This window comes from Ischnura elegans, chromosome 2 (genome assembly GCF_921293095.1).
Source record: "Ischnura elegans chromosome 2, ioIscEleg1.1, whole genome shotgun sequence".
In the NCBI taxonomy this organism is placed as follows: Eukaryota; Metazoa; Arthropoda; class Insecta; order Odonata; family Coenagrionidae; genus Ischnura; species Ischnura elegans.
Genome location: NC_060247.1, coordinates 53076654 through 53096581, shown reverse-complemented (window position 1 = coordinate 53096581; position 19928 = coordinate 53076654). Strand labels below are relative to the sequence as shown.

At 40.4% G+C, this 19928-nt stretch overlaps 1 protein-coding gene across 3 annotated transcripts in view; it reads left to right on the top strand.

Moving 5' to 3' along the window:
- LOC124153740 (ubiquitin carboxyl-terminal hydrolase 2-like) overlaps positions 1–19928 on the top strand; it is a 140418-nt gene that overhangs the window by 38036 nt on the left and 82454 nt on the right. For all 3 annotated transcript variants that reach the window (XM_046527078.1, XM_046527077.1, XM_046527079.1), the window contains exon 2: positions 18510–19911. In XM_046527078.1, the coding sequence (XP_046383034.1) occupies positions 18538–19911 (1374 nt within the window). In that variant the 5' untranslated portion in view covers positions 18510–18537. The remainder of the gene's footprint in view (positions 1–18509; positions 19912–19928) is intronic.

Sequence of the window (19928 nt, the reverse complement as noted above, 5' to 3'; positions counted from 1 at the left end):
TCTTTAAAGTTAAAATTGCGCGATTTAGTTACCTTTAAATAGTTCATTAGAAACTGCAACAAAGGCGCGTGGTAAAATGAGAAACGTAGTATATATTGCAGAAACTTTGTGTTTACTCCTACCAATAATAACTATTTCGGCATTACAGCTCACTAATGTATACGGTGCTGTTCTTCATCTTTCGCAGCTGCAACTACTTCGGGTAGATGGTACTTGCTATTTTGAACCTTCAAACCACTTAGGAATTGCCCGTATCGCCCGCGTGGCTTCATGTGCCACTTGTGGGACTCTTGCCATATCAAATCTAGACCTTTCATTTTGAGGTATATGCTACATCTGTTCGCGATAAAAGATTTGAGCACCGCTCTTTTTGGTTGTTTGGCCAGCGAGCATCAGCTGGCGGCCATCATGGCTCATCGACGATCGCGGCTAGACCATCGGGGAAACCTTGTGCCGCGGTGTATTCCCGTTTGACAGGGGCGAGTCTTGCCCATCTGATGGAGATTAATTGGTACTCTCGCGAGGCGGAGTCAACAGTCCGTGGAAACATGGAGGATGGTGCGGGAGGGATCATTGAAACGACCGCTGGGGCACGACAGGTGACGTCCCCGATCGCGTCATGTGCCGCTCCACCCTCTCTCCTCGGACCCCACACTCACTTTCGGTCGCGGCTCGACCTCAGCTGGCCCGAGTGAACTAGAAGCCGTAAAAGATACGATGCTGTTTCACGTCCCCTATACCCCCCTCCCTTACTCCTGCTCCAATTGGTCGGCGCCAGTTTCACACGTGGCTGCCACTGGATTCTCCGTCCGCATGTGTACGGCGTACGTAGTCTAATTCAGTCAGGGCACGCTTGTTTTGATAACCTTGAAGATATGCGATATCGAGTACCGTGCTTCTCTTAATTGTGTTGAAAACTATTGATCAATATCATTATCGTTGTTATTAATCCTTGACCAATACATTTATTATTACTATTATTATTATTGTCGTTGTTGGTGGGTGCATTCAGTGAAGTTACAGGTATTATAGCCAACCTAATCCAAAATGTGTTTATTACTAGCGAGTGAAATTTTATTTAGTTGTTTATATTTTTGGGATATTTTAATTGTGGAAAAAAATGACGCTTTAAGTTCGGTTGTCGTTATAGGAATTGTTTGTCTATTGTATTATATTTTACACCACTTCCTCCTAAAGTTGTTTTTTAGCGACGCTGGAGGCACATTTGTAGCGGTTCCAAGCAAAATTGTGTCATACTCATGCAATGCGGTCGCTGATTTATTCAAACGGATTCATAGTTTTAAAGCGCTGCTCCTTATTGAATTCACATGGATTAATTCTTCTTTGTTGTATGTGCTAGCCAATTTAATGCCATCAATACCGCTTGGTTCATTTCTTCTCCTCTCCAGATTACCCTACTGTCTTTTCAGCTTCGTGGCTTCAATAATACTATCCGATCAACTATTCCCACCGCATACTAAGGTGTTGTTTTCTCATTGCTGTGAAGTCTCAACCTCCATCGGTGAAGCTTAGAAGCTATTACTCAATTTTGGTGGTGCCTCTTTCATTTTCTCCCCTATCCACGTCTGAAGCGCTCTCAATTTTTGGTCACTACTCTCCGTAGAGTTTAGGAATGTAATTTTAAAGCTGAATAGAAACATAATATCCGGGCATATGTGCTAACATAGTTTGAGAAATATTTTACACCCGGTCTAGATTTGCTATAATTCTTATATTTTCCCTATGCTTAAATGAAGCTGGTTAATGTTAAAATAAATTGTCCAAAACAATACTAAATGCCAATCACACTGACCCTCATTAGAACGGAATTAAAATATTTTTTCATCTTAACATTCTATCTACGTATTCTACAATTGTGCCGTGGACCCTCGTAGATGAGCCGTGAGAAAATACTCTCCCTGCCGATAGAAATGCACTCTTGGCAAATACTATCGCATTGAGCCGCTGTTGTGGACGAGCGTGTCGACGCTGATCGTGGCTGTGAGTTCGGCCGGCGCGGCGTGAGCCTCGGACGACAAATATGTTTGACACCGGCGCGCCCACTGAAGTTCCTCGCGAGCTCACTCCTCCGCCCACTCCTGGAGGGAGGCCCTTCCATTTCCCCTCTATCCCCATCCCCCCATCACATGTATCCAGCTTTCCCCCTTTTCTCACTTTCCAGGCTCCCGCCTCCGTGGCCTTTTATGCCTCTCTCTCCGCCCGCCCTCAAAAGTCGCTCAGGTCGCCCTCTTCGGGCGGTTGGTTGGCCAACTAATCGACCAAATAAGGGTCCCCGTAAAAGAGTCCGTTTCGCGTTTTGTAATCCCTTCGATTATCATGCCGTGGGAATGTTGTGGAACGGCTTCCTCCCTTCGTATCAATTTACGCAATATCGCTCGATCGGCTCGGAGCTTGATACTTTGAAGAGGTTAATTTCGTGAAGTATACAAATTTTTTTGCTGCCATGGGTATCTATAAAATAGGATCCGCAGACCTTAAGGACTTGGGTGGTTGTTGCCTTAATTCCCAATCAAAATGTTGAAGATGTAATGAATTCCTTTCATTCGCCCGCATACGTTGTGTAAGAATGATAAATACATTCCCTATTTCATAGATCATGAGAAGCAGCGCCACTAGACTACTATTAGTTTTCCCATGCTTAAGTTGTTGAATTTCCCTACCATCAAAAGTTTAGATTATGACTCATATTTTTCTCAAGGCCGTCCTTTTACATTTCACATTTTGACATTCACATTATTAATATGTGGAATGGACATTAGCCGAGGTCATATATTCCAGAAGTGGACGAGTAGCTACACGGGAATATGTTTTGGCCACGACTATCTATCCCATAATACATACGCTGTTTCATATTTCGGTTTCTTTCAAATTTTGGATTAAAACTAGAGAAGAGTTATATTTAACAAAAAAAATAATTTATGGATTGTGCTCTGCCACGTAGACATGTGTAAATGAAAAAGTAAACAAATTGTATTTAGGTTTTGCGGCGGGAATGAATTGTGGAAGTCGACCTTAATTAGGTAAATAAATTATGTAAGTGACGTTGCCGGTGGGAATCCACTCGCAATTTGGTGACAGAATTTCGTGCTACAATGATTTTTACTTTTGTACCATTGCGTGTCTCAATTCTAACAGTTTTCCAAGTCACGCATTTGATCACGCCACACTTTCGGTGAGACCTCTTCACCCTTTCGTGCGTGCTCTATAGAGGGGGATTGTTATTTCTTTAATTTTTTTCCAATACGGTATTTTTTGGGGATTCAGTGGAATTGATCTTCCATCACTCTGCGCTGTTTCTGTGGGTACCTTTTTTCGTATCACTTATACTCCCTTTAGGCGAGAGTTTGGCATTACCATTGGTATTATTCTGTGCTTTGTTTATTTTTGTTTATTTATTTGTTGGACGAGATATTTCATTCCAAAAATGCTGATTTTGTTCCAAATTCCTGTCTATTATGTCATGTCTCTGAGAAGGAATGTGAACTAAGGCCGTTTTCGCCATTGACGCGCTGCTATGGATCGACTTTCCCATACGTTTACCATTCCTGAAGTTGGTCACGCCGCTCACGCAATTTCTTCCTTTCTCGTCAGACTAGTGTTTACGACTGGGATTACGTGGAAAGCATTCCTCAGCTATGACCTCACTCGCGATATTGAGTGCCGCGTTCCATCTCTCGCATCTCCCTGACGTTTTAATGTGTGCTTGAGGGCGCCAATTCCGACTGACAATAATTTTCAAACTGCAACGAATGAATATTTCTGGTTTACTTTACTAGTGAGGTGGTTATACAGGAGAATCTGAGGTACGACATTCTAATTCAAACCTCGGTTAATCAAATTGTCGTGGCGTTCAAAAAAAAGCTGTTTTTGATTTTAAGGACTCTTTATTCACAACGTTTTCGGTGTTCTGGATCATGTATTCCTTCAGCTAATCGAAAATTAGGTCGAAATGTAGAGTTTTAGGAGTTTGAGGTAATCGCGCAGCATAAGTACTGGTCAGATTTAACCAATGAATTTAACCAAAAAAAAAATACTTTTACATTTTAGGAATGTAAAATATAGGTCGTGTATTTCGATAAAGCGAGTAGAACTTCATACTATCGATATTTTTCTGTTTATGACCATTGTTTCAACTATTTTTCGTTATGAAGGTCTGTTATCAGTGTTGTACGATACTCAGGTCAAGAAGTAACAATTGATTCTTCTAGGTTTTATAGTATTTAGCGGATTTCAGTTGTATAGCCGCTTTAACCCTTACATTCTGTGATGGCGTTGAGTAGCGTTTGCAGAAAAGGCGCATGACAATGGTAGTTTATAATTTTGCTAAGATAAATTAATGGGAAGTGAATTTAAGACATAGGGTATCATTGCGGTATAGATTTAACTCACAAGCACCAAAGTTATGAAAGCTGAAATAAATACTTGTAGGTTTGGTGCTGTAAGTGGTAAAGGTATTCTTAGACACTGAACGCTCACTGAGGCATAGTAAAGCATTTCTTTGTGAAGTGTATCCAACCCTATTATTGATTGAGTTTAAGTTAGTCCGAGTGGAGTTATTGTTGGAGTTACTCATTACTTAGAAAGGTTATAAAACAAAAAAGACTATACCTTCGGAGGATTTGATAGACTACAGTTTATCATTATGAGTTGACTTCCTATCTCTACAGGAGTGCTGATTTATTCGCACGGTTTTTCTCGATGCTAAAGGTTTTTCCTCTCGAGAGTGTGTTGCGAAATAAACCGAAGTGGCATGGGCGCAGCTCCACGTGAGCACGTGCTGACATATCCGAAGGTCGTGTATGTGCCAGCCACACCTCGAACTTGGACCTCGTGGATTAATTCATAATTTTCTGACGTCACTGATGAATTGTGTAAGTAATAATATATTTTTCGTTAGATCAAGTTGGATATGCCATTCCATTATTCTCAGCGAAGATCACTTTTTTGAATTTTTGTACAAGTAGCAATTAACCTCATCAGATTCCACATTATTTCTTTTATATCACGTAATTGATTCCATATAAGTAGAGTTGTTCTGAACATCGCGAGCTGCTCTTCCTCCCATTCAAGCGATCTCAGATTAACTAATCATGCACTCATATCTCTACCCGTATGAGAACTCGTTGGTTGTGAGTTAATCTGTGGAGCTAGTAGCTGATGGATTCAAATCGGATCGATCTTTTAATTCCCAAATGGTTCGTAGGTGTGGCCCGAAAAGTGTTGCCGTGTTTTTGGACGTTAGCATTCGGCGATTTTTGATTTTATCATCCCCAGTTCCCTTGGGTTATTTTTGTCTTATGTTTCGTTCTTTTTACGAAAATTATCTTAAATGTGGGTAGGTGACGGTTAAGAAATTATACTACTGAAGTAGTATTCAAGCTTAGACCCTTGTCTTCACGATTACGCTCAGATATCTTATTTCTTATCCTACTTTTGTCTTAATCTCCTGGCTTATCTCTTGCTCTGTCATCTTGAAATTTTTAGGGTTTAGGGAGTTTCAATTAATACCTGTATCTGTATGAAAATTTTTGCTTAGTGCACGTGTCTCGGGACCGGAGTCCATCTGAGATTTTATGGAATAATATTTTCTGGTGAATCTAAGATTTGTTGGTGGCTCCAACCTCGGCATATGTTAATTGCTACTTACGTCCTTCATTCCCAAAGAAAACATTCTACTGGTGAAGTTACGCGAGAAACTCGCTACGTGATCGTAACTTATTTCAAACACCATTTGATGTCGAAATTCAAACGCTGATAACTTTCCATTAGGTTTTTTGTTTAAAACTGACCACTCTTTTTGACATGTTTGCATTACTGGCTACTTGCCACATATTTTCTACCTAGGCAGCGGCTTGGAGTGACTTTCGTGCTTATGCATCCACTGTTCATTACGTATCACAATGAAATTTCAGTAAGTCTTCTGAAATTTCAAAATATTAAGTCTACTGAATTTCGGATATTATTAGAACATGTTCTTTATCGCTCGTAAATCGTTAGATCCTACTAATACTTACAAGGAGACTTTGCCAAACCGATGTCAAGAAAGAAGATGAAACCTTTTTTATTTGAAAGTAGACACTTAGATAGGAATACAGTTGAAGGGTTTTGTCCAAATACGCCCGGGTTTGAGAGAAAAAAGCATTTAAAAATTGAAAAATATGGTCACATTGAATTTAATATTAAAAATTTCACTCATTGTTTAGAAGCGATTTGGCCTAGTGGTAGCGTACCGCACTACTGAAGTGAATGTCCAGGGTTCGAGACTCGGTGAGAGTAAATTTTTTCCAGTCTGCCACCTCCTCCATTTTTTGTAATCCGTTCCATCCTCTTCTAATTTGTTCATTTAGGACGTTTTACATTTTTTTCAATTTGACTGTTGTTTGAGAATAAGCCCTAAACTGACATTTTTGTCGCTAGCTAACCCTTACTTCGAATTATTCTTTCCGAGCCAAGATTCATGAAAGCAGGAGTGGTAAAACTGTGGTGCTGGCTTCGAAGTGAAGGGAACTCATTTCCAGAGCAAAAGATTTTAAACATATTGTCTCCGGAGAGTCTCCCAGGTTCCTGCTGTTGTAGTATTTAGAATATACAACAATTTTCACTCGTCTACCTGTATGATCAATTTGGAGTATTCCAAGTGCTAAACGTCGCTATTGCCCTTCTGACTGTCGTTGCTCTCCTGTAGTCTATTTTTTTACCTTGGTAATCGTCAGGAAATGCCCCTATAACTTAATTTATTTTGCTGAATAACTTTTGCAGCATGTATTTTGTTGCCGAGAACCTATTCAAGCGAATTCGATTTACCGGAGATATTGAGTTAAAAGTTAAAAGGCTAAAATTTTTGTGCATAATAGGATTTTGGAAAGGAAGAAAGAAATTTTGTCCTCAACACCTGAATAGTTGAAGGGCTAGTCGATTAGAACGAAGTTTTTTCAACACATAGTAACCTGGATAGGTTGAAGTACCATCTATATTTTTCGTTGGAATAGTAAATCTCCATAAAGCCATTTTGGGCACCCTACCGACCATTATTCCCTACTCCTCTTGCCCTAACCGATCGATGTGCGAGGTATGCTTTCCTCCCACAAACTTACTCTCCTCTCAATGTCAGAGTCCTTATTTCCGCGTATTTAGGTGCCTAGAGATTTTAAAGAAGCTGTACAAGCTGGGGAAATTGTCGTTACATGTGAACTTGTAATTACCTGGAATATACTACTCGGCCAACTTAAAATTGGTTCATGGCCTGCACCTGTTTAAGTCAATGTCCGTATGATAGTACTGTTTTTAGTTTGGCTTGTCGGCTCGTCCCTTCCCTTTTCTTTTTTTATGGCCTCGCCAGACTCCCATTTTCCTACACTTCTTTTGCTTTTTCCCGTAGCACGATATTATTCGGTTTTCTCTTGCTTTCATTAGATCTTATGCTCACGAGAAATCTCTGTCGCGTAAAGGACCATGAATTGGAGGAAATACCTCCATAATATAAAGCACAAATATATAAAATTGAATAATCTGCAATTGCCATTGCCTTCTCCAATTTTTCATTATTTATTTATTACTTGGCCTCTTTACAGTAATTTGGATGATAATTGTAATAAAACAATAAAAGCAAGTAATTGAAAAGCACCATGCTCTTTCTATAAAACTGCTACCTGAGCATTTGCCATTGTGTTTCTTTATATCTTCAAGGAAACATAATCCCCTTAACTTTTTTAAACAATTTAATTCTCTACTAGCTTCGAGGCATATCATGCATACCTCAGCATATCATTGAACGCTGGTTAGGACAACTGATGATGCACGATTGAATGGATTTTTATTCCATCCTCATGTGAGAATAACTCTCTTTTCCCTTGAAGGAGGAAGGTGCAGTTCTGGTTTCGTGCAATAAACTGCTTTACTTAACCTGTAAAAATAAACATCGCACGGTTGGCTTACGGATGTGCACTTCGGTGGTATAGTTTTTGCGCTGTATATCGGTTCTCCTTCCTCGTCGATAAATAGTTCATCATAAATGGCACTAATTTTTTGTCCCCCACAAATCAATAAGCAATAAAAATGTATTGTTTTTAACACATGGCCGGAGAACATTTTTTTTTAATTTGAAATACAACCCAGTCGTAAGTTTTCCAGATTTAGAATACACAACAGAAACATTTAAAAATTCACTCTCCAGTTTCTTCGCTCACTTGCGGACCAAAATCACCTCCAGGTTCTGATAAGCACAATAAAAACTTTAGGAAGCAGCTTTCCTGCGCTGTATATGAGAGCATTACTTTGATCACGCTCCCAAGAGCAACCTGAACAATATTCTCCCTTTCTTGATCGCGTTCTCTTTATATCCACCTCTACGGACACCCGATCTGATCTGTATTAATTACGAAATCCATTACATTTGGAGATTGGGCTTTTTGTTTGCTTCTGAAACGTCATTGCCGATTGCAATATTTCTTCAGCACACGCTTGCTCGCCCGCTGATACGTATTTTGTTAATTTACGTTGCACGATTGGGTTTCTCTTCTTAAAAGATGCAACCCATGAAGCACCAGCAGGGAATTCAAATCCTGGAGATATGTGCTAAAATCACGCATAAATAGCATATTCTTGTAAAGTCCGAGTTATCAGCGGCTCATTGCTGTTCCTGGGTTCGACAAAGTGATCGTATACCCATCTGTCGATCATTTCAAGCTTGTCGAGTTTCGTTCCCCCTGATTTTATATCTTTCTCCCGTATGTAACCGGGGAAACTCTCCGGAGAAAACATGCTTAAAATCTTTTGCTTTGGAAATGAGTTCCCTTCACTTCGAAGCCAGCACCACAGTTTTACCACTCCTGCTTTCATGAATCTTGGCACGGAAAGAATAATTCGAAGTAAGGGTTAGCTAGCGACAAAAATGTCAGTTTAGGGCTTATTCTCAAACAACAGTCAAATTGAAAAAAATGTAAAACGTCCTAAATGAACAAATTAGAAGAGGATGGAACGGATTACAAAAAATGGAGGAGGTGGCAGACTGGAAAAAATTTACTCTCACCGAGTCTCGAACCCTGGACATTCACTTCAGTAGTGCGGTACGCTACCAAGGCCAAATCGCTTCTAAACAATGAGTGAAATTTTTAATATTAAATTCAATGTGACCATATTTTTCAATTTTTAAATGCTTTTTTCTCTCAAACCCGGGCGTATTTGGACAAAACCCTTCAACTGTATTCCTATCTAAGTGTCTACTTTCAAATAAAAAAGGTTTCATCTTCTTTCTTGACATCGGTTAGGCAAAGTCTCCTTGTTAGCACTGAGAAAAACTTGGTTATTACACAGAAAATCAGTTTGTCGTCTGCGTGTTTGCGTAGTTAAAATTTTCTTAGTTAAAAATAATTTCTTATTTTTATTTTAGCGGCTATTTCTTAATTTATGCCAGTGTTCTCGTTTCGTTGCTAAAATATCATCTTGGGGAATAAAAATCCAAATTATTGAGCGTCTTCATATCCGTGCTTCAATTAAGACTCTGTTGATATTTTCTGATGTTTGTTGCCTCTATGTTCCTATACACCTTGATTTGCTGAATATCTTTCTCTAAGGTCACGAAGGTCGTTGTGTTCGTCTGGTTTCTGTTCGTTCACATAGTGTGATTGTTTGTTATCTTACTATCAGGCGTTGGACTGCTTTTAATGCTCTTCATGGGTAATATATATTCAGGCATACTATATTCATCAACCTGAGCGTGCGTAGATAATTTGTGCTTGAATCCTCCACTTAATCTGCCTCGCAAAATTTTCTCAACCCCAGAGAATTAATATGCATATGAAGTGCACCGCGTTAGTCATTAATTATTTTCTGAGGACATTTCTGGGGTCACTTGACATCACGGAAGTGAGTAAGTAGCAACCTTTAGAACGCGCAAGTGAGGCCTGTGAGTATTGTCATAATTTCCCATTCTCAGTTTGGCCTAGTTTCAGAAATAACTGCCCTCCCGGTATTCTGTTGGGACCTTTTGTGTTAGAATTCGTAGTGATAATATTTCAAATGACGTTTTGATTGCCATCCTAGCGTTCTTTAAGTCCTTCGCGGTTTTTTGTGTCAATATTTCGGGAATAACTCGCTCCTTTCACGTGCGATAAAAACGTGAGTATTATCAAATAGCTTACCCGGTTATGGCCGGTACAGGTACATGCATTTTTCTGTGCAACCTTTCGCTAAAACATGCTAGTATGACACCATAGGCAAGCTGATGGCTTCCTCAACGAGTTCCTTCAAGCGCGCAAACTTTACGCTTGAGTGTGAGGTTGAATTTCTAGAATTATCTTACTAAGTATGGACATAGTTGGTAATGTTTATAGGAAGATTTGGTCTATCCGGTTCCCAACTAGAATTGCTTCTTGATTTCTACGGCAGTTACGCTATGTATTAGTTATGGATTTAAATGGAATCTTATTGGTTAAACGCAGATGAAAATCTTTCCCAATAGTTTCTGCGCAGAATATATTCTCTGTAGTCCTTGGACACGGATGTTATATCGGTATTATTATTTTCATGCTAAGTAATTGTCTGTTATATGCTGTATGTATGTTGAGTAGTGGCGCATCTGTGTGAATTATTGCATTTTCAGATTTAGTATGTTTCACTTCGCTATATTTTACTATTCATATTTTTATTCAATGTAAAGATTATATTTGTTAATTGAAGTGTTTTATAAAACATGAAATGCCAAGGTTGTTGTATAATTTAATGAATTTTTTGTTATTTGTAGTAGTAGTTAGTTGTACCGCATCCAGTTTTAGTTTTCATAAGCATGTCGAGGGGGTGCCACTCAGAAACTCATGTACGTTAGGTTTTATAAATGTCTTCCTTATTATTAAAGGTCTACTCACTGCCGTAAAAAGTGAACTTTTCAACCTATAAGTTTTTGGAAATGTACTTAAAACAGAAACTTTATATTATTTCGTTGTGGTGGTGTTTGTCGATGCTGGGAAAAATGCTGGCGCCCAGTAATTACTGCCATGAACTGCTAAAATATTGTCCCCTTTTTGAAAAAGTAACCGATTTATGATGTACCATAAAAGTATTATCAATGTTATAATAAACCAGCGGCGTATCACTTTCGTAATGTCTGAGTTAATAGCAAGTTAATTCCGCCAATGGATTGAAAATACGTACGGTTAATGAAAAACACGCCACAATGGACTCCAACTGCCTGAAATTTAGAAAAATATAATATCGGTATTCTGAAAGCCTAGTTTATGCTGAATTTTTTTCAATTGTGTGAAAGCGGATATTTTAAAGCGACGTTTGCGAAAAATTGGAATCAAATATATGTTTCGAGTAGCGTAATCTCAGCAGAACCTCCTTTACATGACCGCAATTCCGTTCTTAAGTCTGAGTCTAGAGGCGGTGATGTCGTATTGATGGGAGGTTTTTCTGCTCCCCGGGTCATCAGCATCGCCTGCGAGAGAATACGGCTCGCGTTGCTTCCTTCCCCTCCCTCGTCTTTATTTCGACGCCCTTGGGCTTGTGCCCTAATTTTCATGTCTTCCTATTTTAACTCAAAATCCTCTTCCCCCCCCTTTCCTTCAGGGTCCCCTCGAAATAGGATTAGTCTTTGGAAACCCCCGACTGCCTGGCCCGAATTCAGTGTTACCATTGTCTTTGACGTATTCCCTATCCTTGTTCTTGCTTATATTTCTGTGACTTAAAAACAGCTAGCCTCGATTTTTTCCTGAAACTTTCTCGTTGTTTTTTATTCGTGAAAATTTCGCTTTAAATAGCTTCTAAAAGCATCGGTATTAAAGAACTTGCTTCAGAATTTCGACTGGTCAATTATTTTTGCCGTAAAAGTAATTTTGACGTAAGATAATGCGCTAATGTACGTTACTGTCTAGGTATGTACATGATCATTGCTTTTTATTAAGCATTATTTATTGCGTAATGTTTTTAATGTATGTAGTTCTGTACCACTCATTAAATTTTATAAAACTCTTGTATTGAAAATGCGTGTACATTGAGGATGCAAATATTATACCAGTGAAGTCAAAGTTTTATTGGAGAAGTGCCACCAAAAGCTCTTTTTTAAGACATTTTTTTAAGCGATTGCTTAAAAAAATGCCTCCGCTAGCTGGTGTCGTAATATATTCTTCTTTGTCCGTAACTAGTGATTCTGAAGGAAACCGCCACTAAATTAAATTTTCTATTATCAAGAAGAATAGTTAAATTGGCTTTGAGCGTTTGCTATTGAATATAAAATCGATTTCCCTCCGTTTTCCATGCAGCATTCTGGTGAGCGTTTTCTCTAGGCTAGTCCACTGACTCCGCTATGTGAGTCAAGTGTAAGTACCGAGTGCCCGAATCAATACTCTAACCTTGAAATCTTGCCTTGTCTTTCGCCTTAAATTTTTATTTTTAGCTTAGCCTGATTTTTTATTTTTATTTCTTATGGGTTTAATGATCAATGGATTTTGAGTTGTTTAAAAAACGGTGATATTTTTTATGGAATTCATTTTAACCTTGGTTTTTCCAACACTGGGTCCGCTCAGACTGCCACTTTCTGCATAGAGGGGGTAACGCATTTCTCGTATAAACATTTCAGGTGATAAATTTGAAAAATGAGGAATATGAAGCGAATTATTGTTGTAACTCGTTTTAATCGAGAGATTCGGCGGCCTTTAACAGTGTACCAGAGTTCGTATAAAGGAATTAATCCTAAATTGCTAATACAGTTTGCCCTTTTACACGTCTTGATTTCCTTGTGCGAGCGTTCGCGCAAGTGTTTGTGCAAATAATGTAACCATTTAAAACACCGTATTAACTGCGCATGCCTTATATGGTGGCACAAAAGCCCTCGTCGACGTCAATATAATACTGCGTTGGTATAAGCGTGATGATTCAGCATCCTGGAGTAGCTTTCATGGTATTAATGTTTTGTTTTGCAAAAATCCTAGGTAGTGATAGAAGATAGTATTCTCAATTCGCTTGGATGCGATTTCGTTATATTTAATTCCCTCTTTCAATTTTCTAGTTTTATCGTTCAAAATTTTAGATATTCTATTTTACCTCAAAGACTATGTGAATGGACATCTTTAGGAATAATTAATGCATTCTCTGTACTTTTAATTATTCCTTGGTGAGTATGAGTGTGAATTGCTGTGTTTAGAAATTTACGCCGCCTTTATGTGCTATTCCATTCAGCAAAAAGCGGCGGATCTAAGTGGGGGGGGGGGGGGGGTAAGAGGGCTATAGCCCCTCCCTTGGATATCCAATTGACACTACATAGAATGTTAATTATATTCGGACCCCCACTACTGCTGGGAGGTTACCCCTTCCTTAGCCCCCCCCCCCCTCGTCCCTATCCTAGATGCGCCAATGTCTGCAAGAGTAGGTGTACTTATGTTGAATATGTTGATTCAATGGACTCATAATTATTGTTGACTGGGCAGGGCGTAACGGACATAATTTTGCGCCTAATGCATGGCATTATTAGAGAGTTACCCATCCAGTCTCGAGTGAAGATCAGAGATTCTTGGGAAACTTTAGTTTCCTCAATGGCTGGCTACTGACTTCAATTAATTATTCTGGAAATCGAATTTATTGTTGTGGGCTTTCTAGTGTGCCAGTTTTTCGACTCAAGGATTAATTTTTTAATTGATATCATGAGAACCTACTGTTTATAGTTTCTAAGTTTGCTGGAAATTATTTATTGGTACGACGCGTGTCAACGTTGAGGCGTCACTCTCAAGTTAGCCTCAGCGTTGAAACGCGTCGTACCAATAAGTAATTTCCAGTGAAAAGTTACCAACGTTGTTTATTATTAATTTCAACATGGAATTTCACAAAGTTAAAGCCGAATCAATTGATTTAATTCTAATTTCATTTAGTACCATGGAAATTTGTATCTCATGAGTTTTAATTTGACATGGTTGGCTGTATACTACCCCGTCATTATATCGTCTACAGACGTTCGTCATAACATCGTCTACAGACACTGACTTGTGGAGTGGGATTTCTATTCTCTGTTATGACTGTTCAACTTATGTTTTTCGCTTTACCTACTCTTTTCGATTTTTATTAATATTCATATTCCTTTCCTCTCGGATGTAGTATTATTTTTATCATTCCAAATCATCTATGATTGTGCGGGACCATATATGGTCACAATGCGCAAACATACATTGCCCGTTTTTCCGTCGCCCTTTCTTGCCTAAATCAATTTGTTTCTGCGTCAGTTATTACGAGTACGTGGTATATTTCCTCTACACACGTACTTTTGAATGCATGGCGTATTCACTTACAATCTCTTGCATAAGCTGTAGCATTTTAGTCGTTGTTCAGTATCGAATGTTATTTTCCCTGCTTGACCATATACTTTGAGAAAAATATCTTTGATATATTACCGCCACGGGATTAGATGATTTGGCCGTTTAATATTCACCTAAATGGTGAAGACGTTAGATGCCAGTCGGATGAGTGGAATGAGGTAACGGAGGTTATCCTTACGATACCAACATGGTGTTTTTTAAAAAAATCAGGTGATCGGATCGCCATTGATAAGTTTTTATTGATTTATGATGTAGTTGATACATTTTTAAATGGCAGAGTACATCAAATTTTTATAGTACCGCTTTATTTGCGTGAATTTTTTTACGTTCCGATAAACATCGTCTACAGACACTGGCTTGTGGAGTGGGATTTCCATTCTCTGTTATGACTGTTCAACTTATGTTTTTCGCTTTACCTACTCTTGTCGATTTTTTATTAATATTCATATTCCTTTCCTCTCGGATCATCATTTTTGTATTTTCTTAAGTATTACGACACTCATTTCCGATGGAATGAATGTCATTATAAGTACTCTCTCAAATTGATATTACATCTTCAGTGCTTTTTGTTGACATCTTTGGAATTGAAATGTTCAAAACCCATTCTTTTTACACCTACTTATCGTCACTGTGCAACCAGTGCGACAAAGTACACGAAATGTATTTGATGAAAACGGAAATAGTGCTTCGCAGATGCGGTTTAAGTTGAAGTATAACATGAGCTACATATCTAAAGGATCCATCATTATCTAGAATGTAGGGAATTTATAATTTTAAGCAAATTCCATTTTATAAAGTGTGAGTGACAATACATTCTATGAGAAATGACCACTCTTCAGACTCCGCTAATTTCGACAGGAATATAAAACCTCAGTTGATAGCCATTTTTTGAGGATGATAACTGTGTACTTCCTGTGTACTAATTTCGCTTGTTCTTTGTTAAATATGTTTCATTGCTCCTAATTTATTTTGTTGGTTATACTTTAGTTTGTAATTATATATGGTCCCAAAACAACGTCAGGGCCCCATAACACACAAATTGAGCTTTCATTGACGACGGTTGTCAATGTGATACCATAATTATATAGTCAAACAGCATAATGATTTAGCTGTGTGTGAGTGAAGTAACCGTATTAAATGCTTAAACGTAAGCTTTCTAAAATATTGTTTAACTACAATTTAGGCTTTCCAATCCGGGTGACGATTACAGCGAAGAAAGATAAAACTGGGAGGTAGATGAATTTGAGAAAAAAGTGATATGTGTATTATTACGCTATGTTTATTGTTGGTGATGCAGATTTCAGATGCGTTTTTTTGGATTACTGAGTTCTTCTTATTATTTACCTACAGGTGAGCAGAAACGTAAACATCCCCATGAACGACCTTCCACAATCGTATAACGTGCGTCATTAGCTTTCAATTTTATCCATAAACGATTTTTTTGTTACTCAGCGGAAATAAAAAACATTAAAACCGGGTATTTAATGCCGGTATTTCATTTATTAATGCAGGTTTTAATAAAATAAGAAAAAAACAATCTCAAATGTGAAAACCTTTTTGGATCGCACTCTGCTTGAAACAGCATTTCCCATTTTTCGTAGGTTTAAAGTCCCAGATGTTTTAATCCCGTGGCCGTACTATAGTACAAAGTAAATAAATGTGTCATTGCTGATACAGCTGAATCGTTTGAATATTAAATCTTTATATATGCTGTATATTTTTATGATACACATTTTTCATCACCTTGTTGGGTAAACCAATATTTATTGGCTACTTCATGCGTTATTTATTCGAGAAGTGACCACACTGATTTCCATTCCATTCAGGCTTTCCTCTTATTCGCCTACCGAAGTCGTAAACAATTTATTTTATCGCTACTTGAGTTTTCTCTTTTACTTTATACCATCGACTCGGTGGGCCCTGTCAATTTTTTTATATTGATGACTATTGTTGCGAGTAGATGCATTCTGTTGCTATTAATATAATATTTCTTTTTGTTGCCTTTTGAACCCGTAATCGGGGTTTCACTAGTTAATCTCAAAAGTCCGCAAGCCCCATCCTACCCTCACAATATTCATTTTTCTTCTTCAAGCTAACTTGTATTTTTTTAATTCGTGGAATGCACTTGATGTCTGATTTGCATTCCTGGTTTAGTGTATGATTTGATGAGTCTCTCGGTTCTGGAATCGACTGAGGTGCTTAATATCATTCAGTTATTGATCTAGACGTCTGTTTTTGCCAGCAATATCGTGGCGCAGTGAAGCACACTTAAAACAGCAAGGTTTATGGAGATCAAGTGCATCGACGATAAGGGGTCTTTCCAGAAACACTCATCTCCTATTTGGACCTTTCTCAACCCGGCCTCTCGACAGTCATCGGCTGGGGCGTTATATCGCCTCCAATAAACCCTCTTAGTCGATTGCAGATATCTGGTTTCCCTTGGCTCGCCTTTGATTTTCTTAAGTTGCCACTTTCCACGAATTTATGTTCGCAAGTCATATATTCGTTCCCTAACACTTGACCCAAGCTGTAAAGAAATGATTTGTCTGTCTCCCCTGGTGATGTGTACTGATGTCAAGGGCAATGGAACCTGTGGACTTGTGTGCGTGCAAGAGATGTGTTATTAGTAGTCTTTAACCAGGAAACCACTTCAGTAAGCCCCCTCGAATTGAAAACGTACGATGCATTCAGAAATAAAAGGAATATATTTATGATTTCTTCATTTGTCTAATTACGTTTTACACACTATGCAATGTATTACAATTATTGCTTACGGCGTGGGTGAACCCAATTATCGTAATCATTTTTTGGGTGGTTCGTTACCTAAGGATGCTTCTTTTAGGCCAAAATATTTAAACTTAAGGATTCGCAATCTACCGGAGTTGAATTTTGTAGATGCGGTTTCAAAAAGCATAAGTGCAGTGAGAAAAGTGATTTAATTCATTACATGAATCTAATTTTAACTATGAATTCTATAATTAGCTTCTCTGAGGAATTAATATTGAGTCTTAAATTATCTTGCCGTTACTCCCTTTTGTTGATATTATACGATACATGCGTCAAATTTAAGCGCAATATGTGTACATCTGGTTTCAGTTTCACTTTTATTATTTAGACGAAAGTTCTTGCTTGGCTATTAAAGCAGCCGTCCATATGGTCACGTTAAAAAAGATAGTACGCTTTATTTCTATCATTAAAGGGCACGTTATGACTAGCTACAACTGTGAAGTGTATCAAATGAATTTATAAATAAAATTATAATTCAGGCGCGGGTTTTTTAGACTTAAATGTTTCAAAAGCCAAAGGTAGTTCTTTGAAGGCTGAACGCGGTCCTCAGCGGGTTCGGTTTTTTTTGCTGCATTATCAATTTTTAGTAAGTGGTGTGGCAGTGGGTATTTACGATAGTGAGTGGCTTGGCATTTATCTATCTCTGAGCAAATAGTTTTCCTGTCTTTTGCTTTGTGTTCTTATCGAAAGATTACAGTAATGGAACGTTTGCTGCTTGCTCAGCAGTTCATATTTTAGGGTTTTCATTGCTTTGTGGATAAAATTATTCAATTTGGAATGAAAATTAAATTAATCTCTTAACATATAGGATTTGTATTCATGGGAGAATTTCTTGTAATCTATTTGGCTGCGGTTTTCCTATATTGTTGGGCAGGGTTTTTAATTCACATGAGCCAAAATGAGTTAATTTCACTTTTGAAGATCACTCTTTCGGGTGGTGTTAATTTAAGAAATACAACTTTGTAAGGTTCACTATTTTAATATGGGCACGACCTGGGTTTCGTAACGTGGTTACATCTTCTGCTCCTGAAGATGTAACCACGTTACGAAACCCGGGTCATGCCCATATTAAAATAGTGAACCTTACAAAGTTTTATTTCTTTATTTCCAGTATGGAGAGGTTTCACAAAGTAAAGCCTTAAGTTGTCAGGTGTTAATTTAATTTGGATGGTTGAAATGCGGATCAAAAGCATTTATGCTGATTGGTAATTTTACCTTAGATTTGATGTTATACCAAGAATCGTTTCTCTCGTTTTCTTGATATGTGATTTATGGATAATTCTTGAGTTATCCTTGCGACCAAGCCTACTGCTAATATAACTTTTCGTGTTGCGTTGGATACAATCTAGTAATTATATAATGCACGTGAGTTCTCATCTTCTCCCTCTCCTCCATTTGCAGGCGGAGGCAGCATCCACCCATGTGAGCCATGTCTTACCGTAGCGGAGACGTGACGGTTTCGGAGCCAGTGAGCTACACCAGGATGCCGTCACCCAACTCATCCTCGGGGCCCTCCGCCTCGTCGTCGGGGGCCGCGGGCTCCTCCTCTGCCGGGGCCTCATCCTCCGTCAGCTCCTCCCTTTCCCGCTCCTCGTCCTCCCGGTTCTCCTCGTCCGCGTCCCACTACCGCACCGCGAGCATGGAGCGACCCTACCAGGCCTACTCCATCCTGTCCTCGAGGCCGCCCAGGCCCTCCGTGTCCATATCGGACCGCACCTCCTCGCTGCGCTTCGGTCTCCCCTCGTCCACGTCCTCCTACTCGACGTCGTCCTACTCATCGGGGGCCCTGGCACGCCGTGGGTCCCCATCGCGCTCCACCGCCTCCACCACCACCTCCTCCTACGGCTCCTACACGGCCCGCAAGCTGAGCACGGACAGCGGACTGGGGGAGAGCCGCGCGGGGTCTCGCGAGCGTAGCGAGGCCCGAACCGACACTTCGACCTCCTCGTCGTCGTACAGCTCGTACCGCATACGGGACACGAGCCGGACGCGTGACCCGCCCTCGACCTACACCTCGACCTACGGTACGGGGCGCTCCAACTCGCTGCGAACGAGTCCATCGTCTGCCTCATCGACTGGGAGCAGCGCCTCCTCCCGCATCCACTCCCGCTCCTATCTGAACAGCACCTCGGACCTCGGCGCGTCGACCTCCTCGTCCACCTCGACCTCGGCGCTCACCCGTCGGAGCCGCATCGGCAGCTCGTCGTCGCTCGCGGACGCCAAGTCGTCCTCGCCGACGCCGTCTTCCATCTCGTCGGGGACAGAGGCCCGGGCCATCGGCGGAAGCTGCGGCCGGCGCGAGGTAAATATCTCGGGCGAGTCGTTCCGGAAGGAGGACGCCAAGTCGGTCTCGTGCATCTCCGAGACGAACGGGGTGGCGGACTCGGCGGCTTCGACGGCCGAGGATGGCGGGGACGATAATGGGAATAGGCTGAGCGTGGCTGAGATTCGGAGGCTGTTCGACGCCAACCAGAACCCTGCGCCGGCGAGGCCGGCGGTGGTCGCGGGCGCTTCCACGGCGGCCGGCAAGGGTCGTCGCTCGCAGGAGGAGGACGACGACGACGACGATGAGGAAGAGGATGATGAGGAGGAGGACGAGGAGGAGGAGGAGAGCGACGGGGAGGCGGCGGGGTCACCGGTGGCGAGGCGGAGCCGTGCGGGGGCGGCGGCGGCGGCCGCTTCGGCCTCCGCGTCCTCGCCCTCGTCCTCCTCGGCGCACTCCACGGCCTCCTCGTCCTCCTCATCGTCCTCGTCGAGCGTCCTCTCTCCCGTGAGGGGCGGCGGAGGGCTTGATGGCCCAGACGTGAGTACCCTGATGAC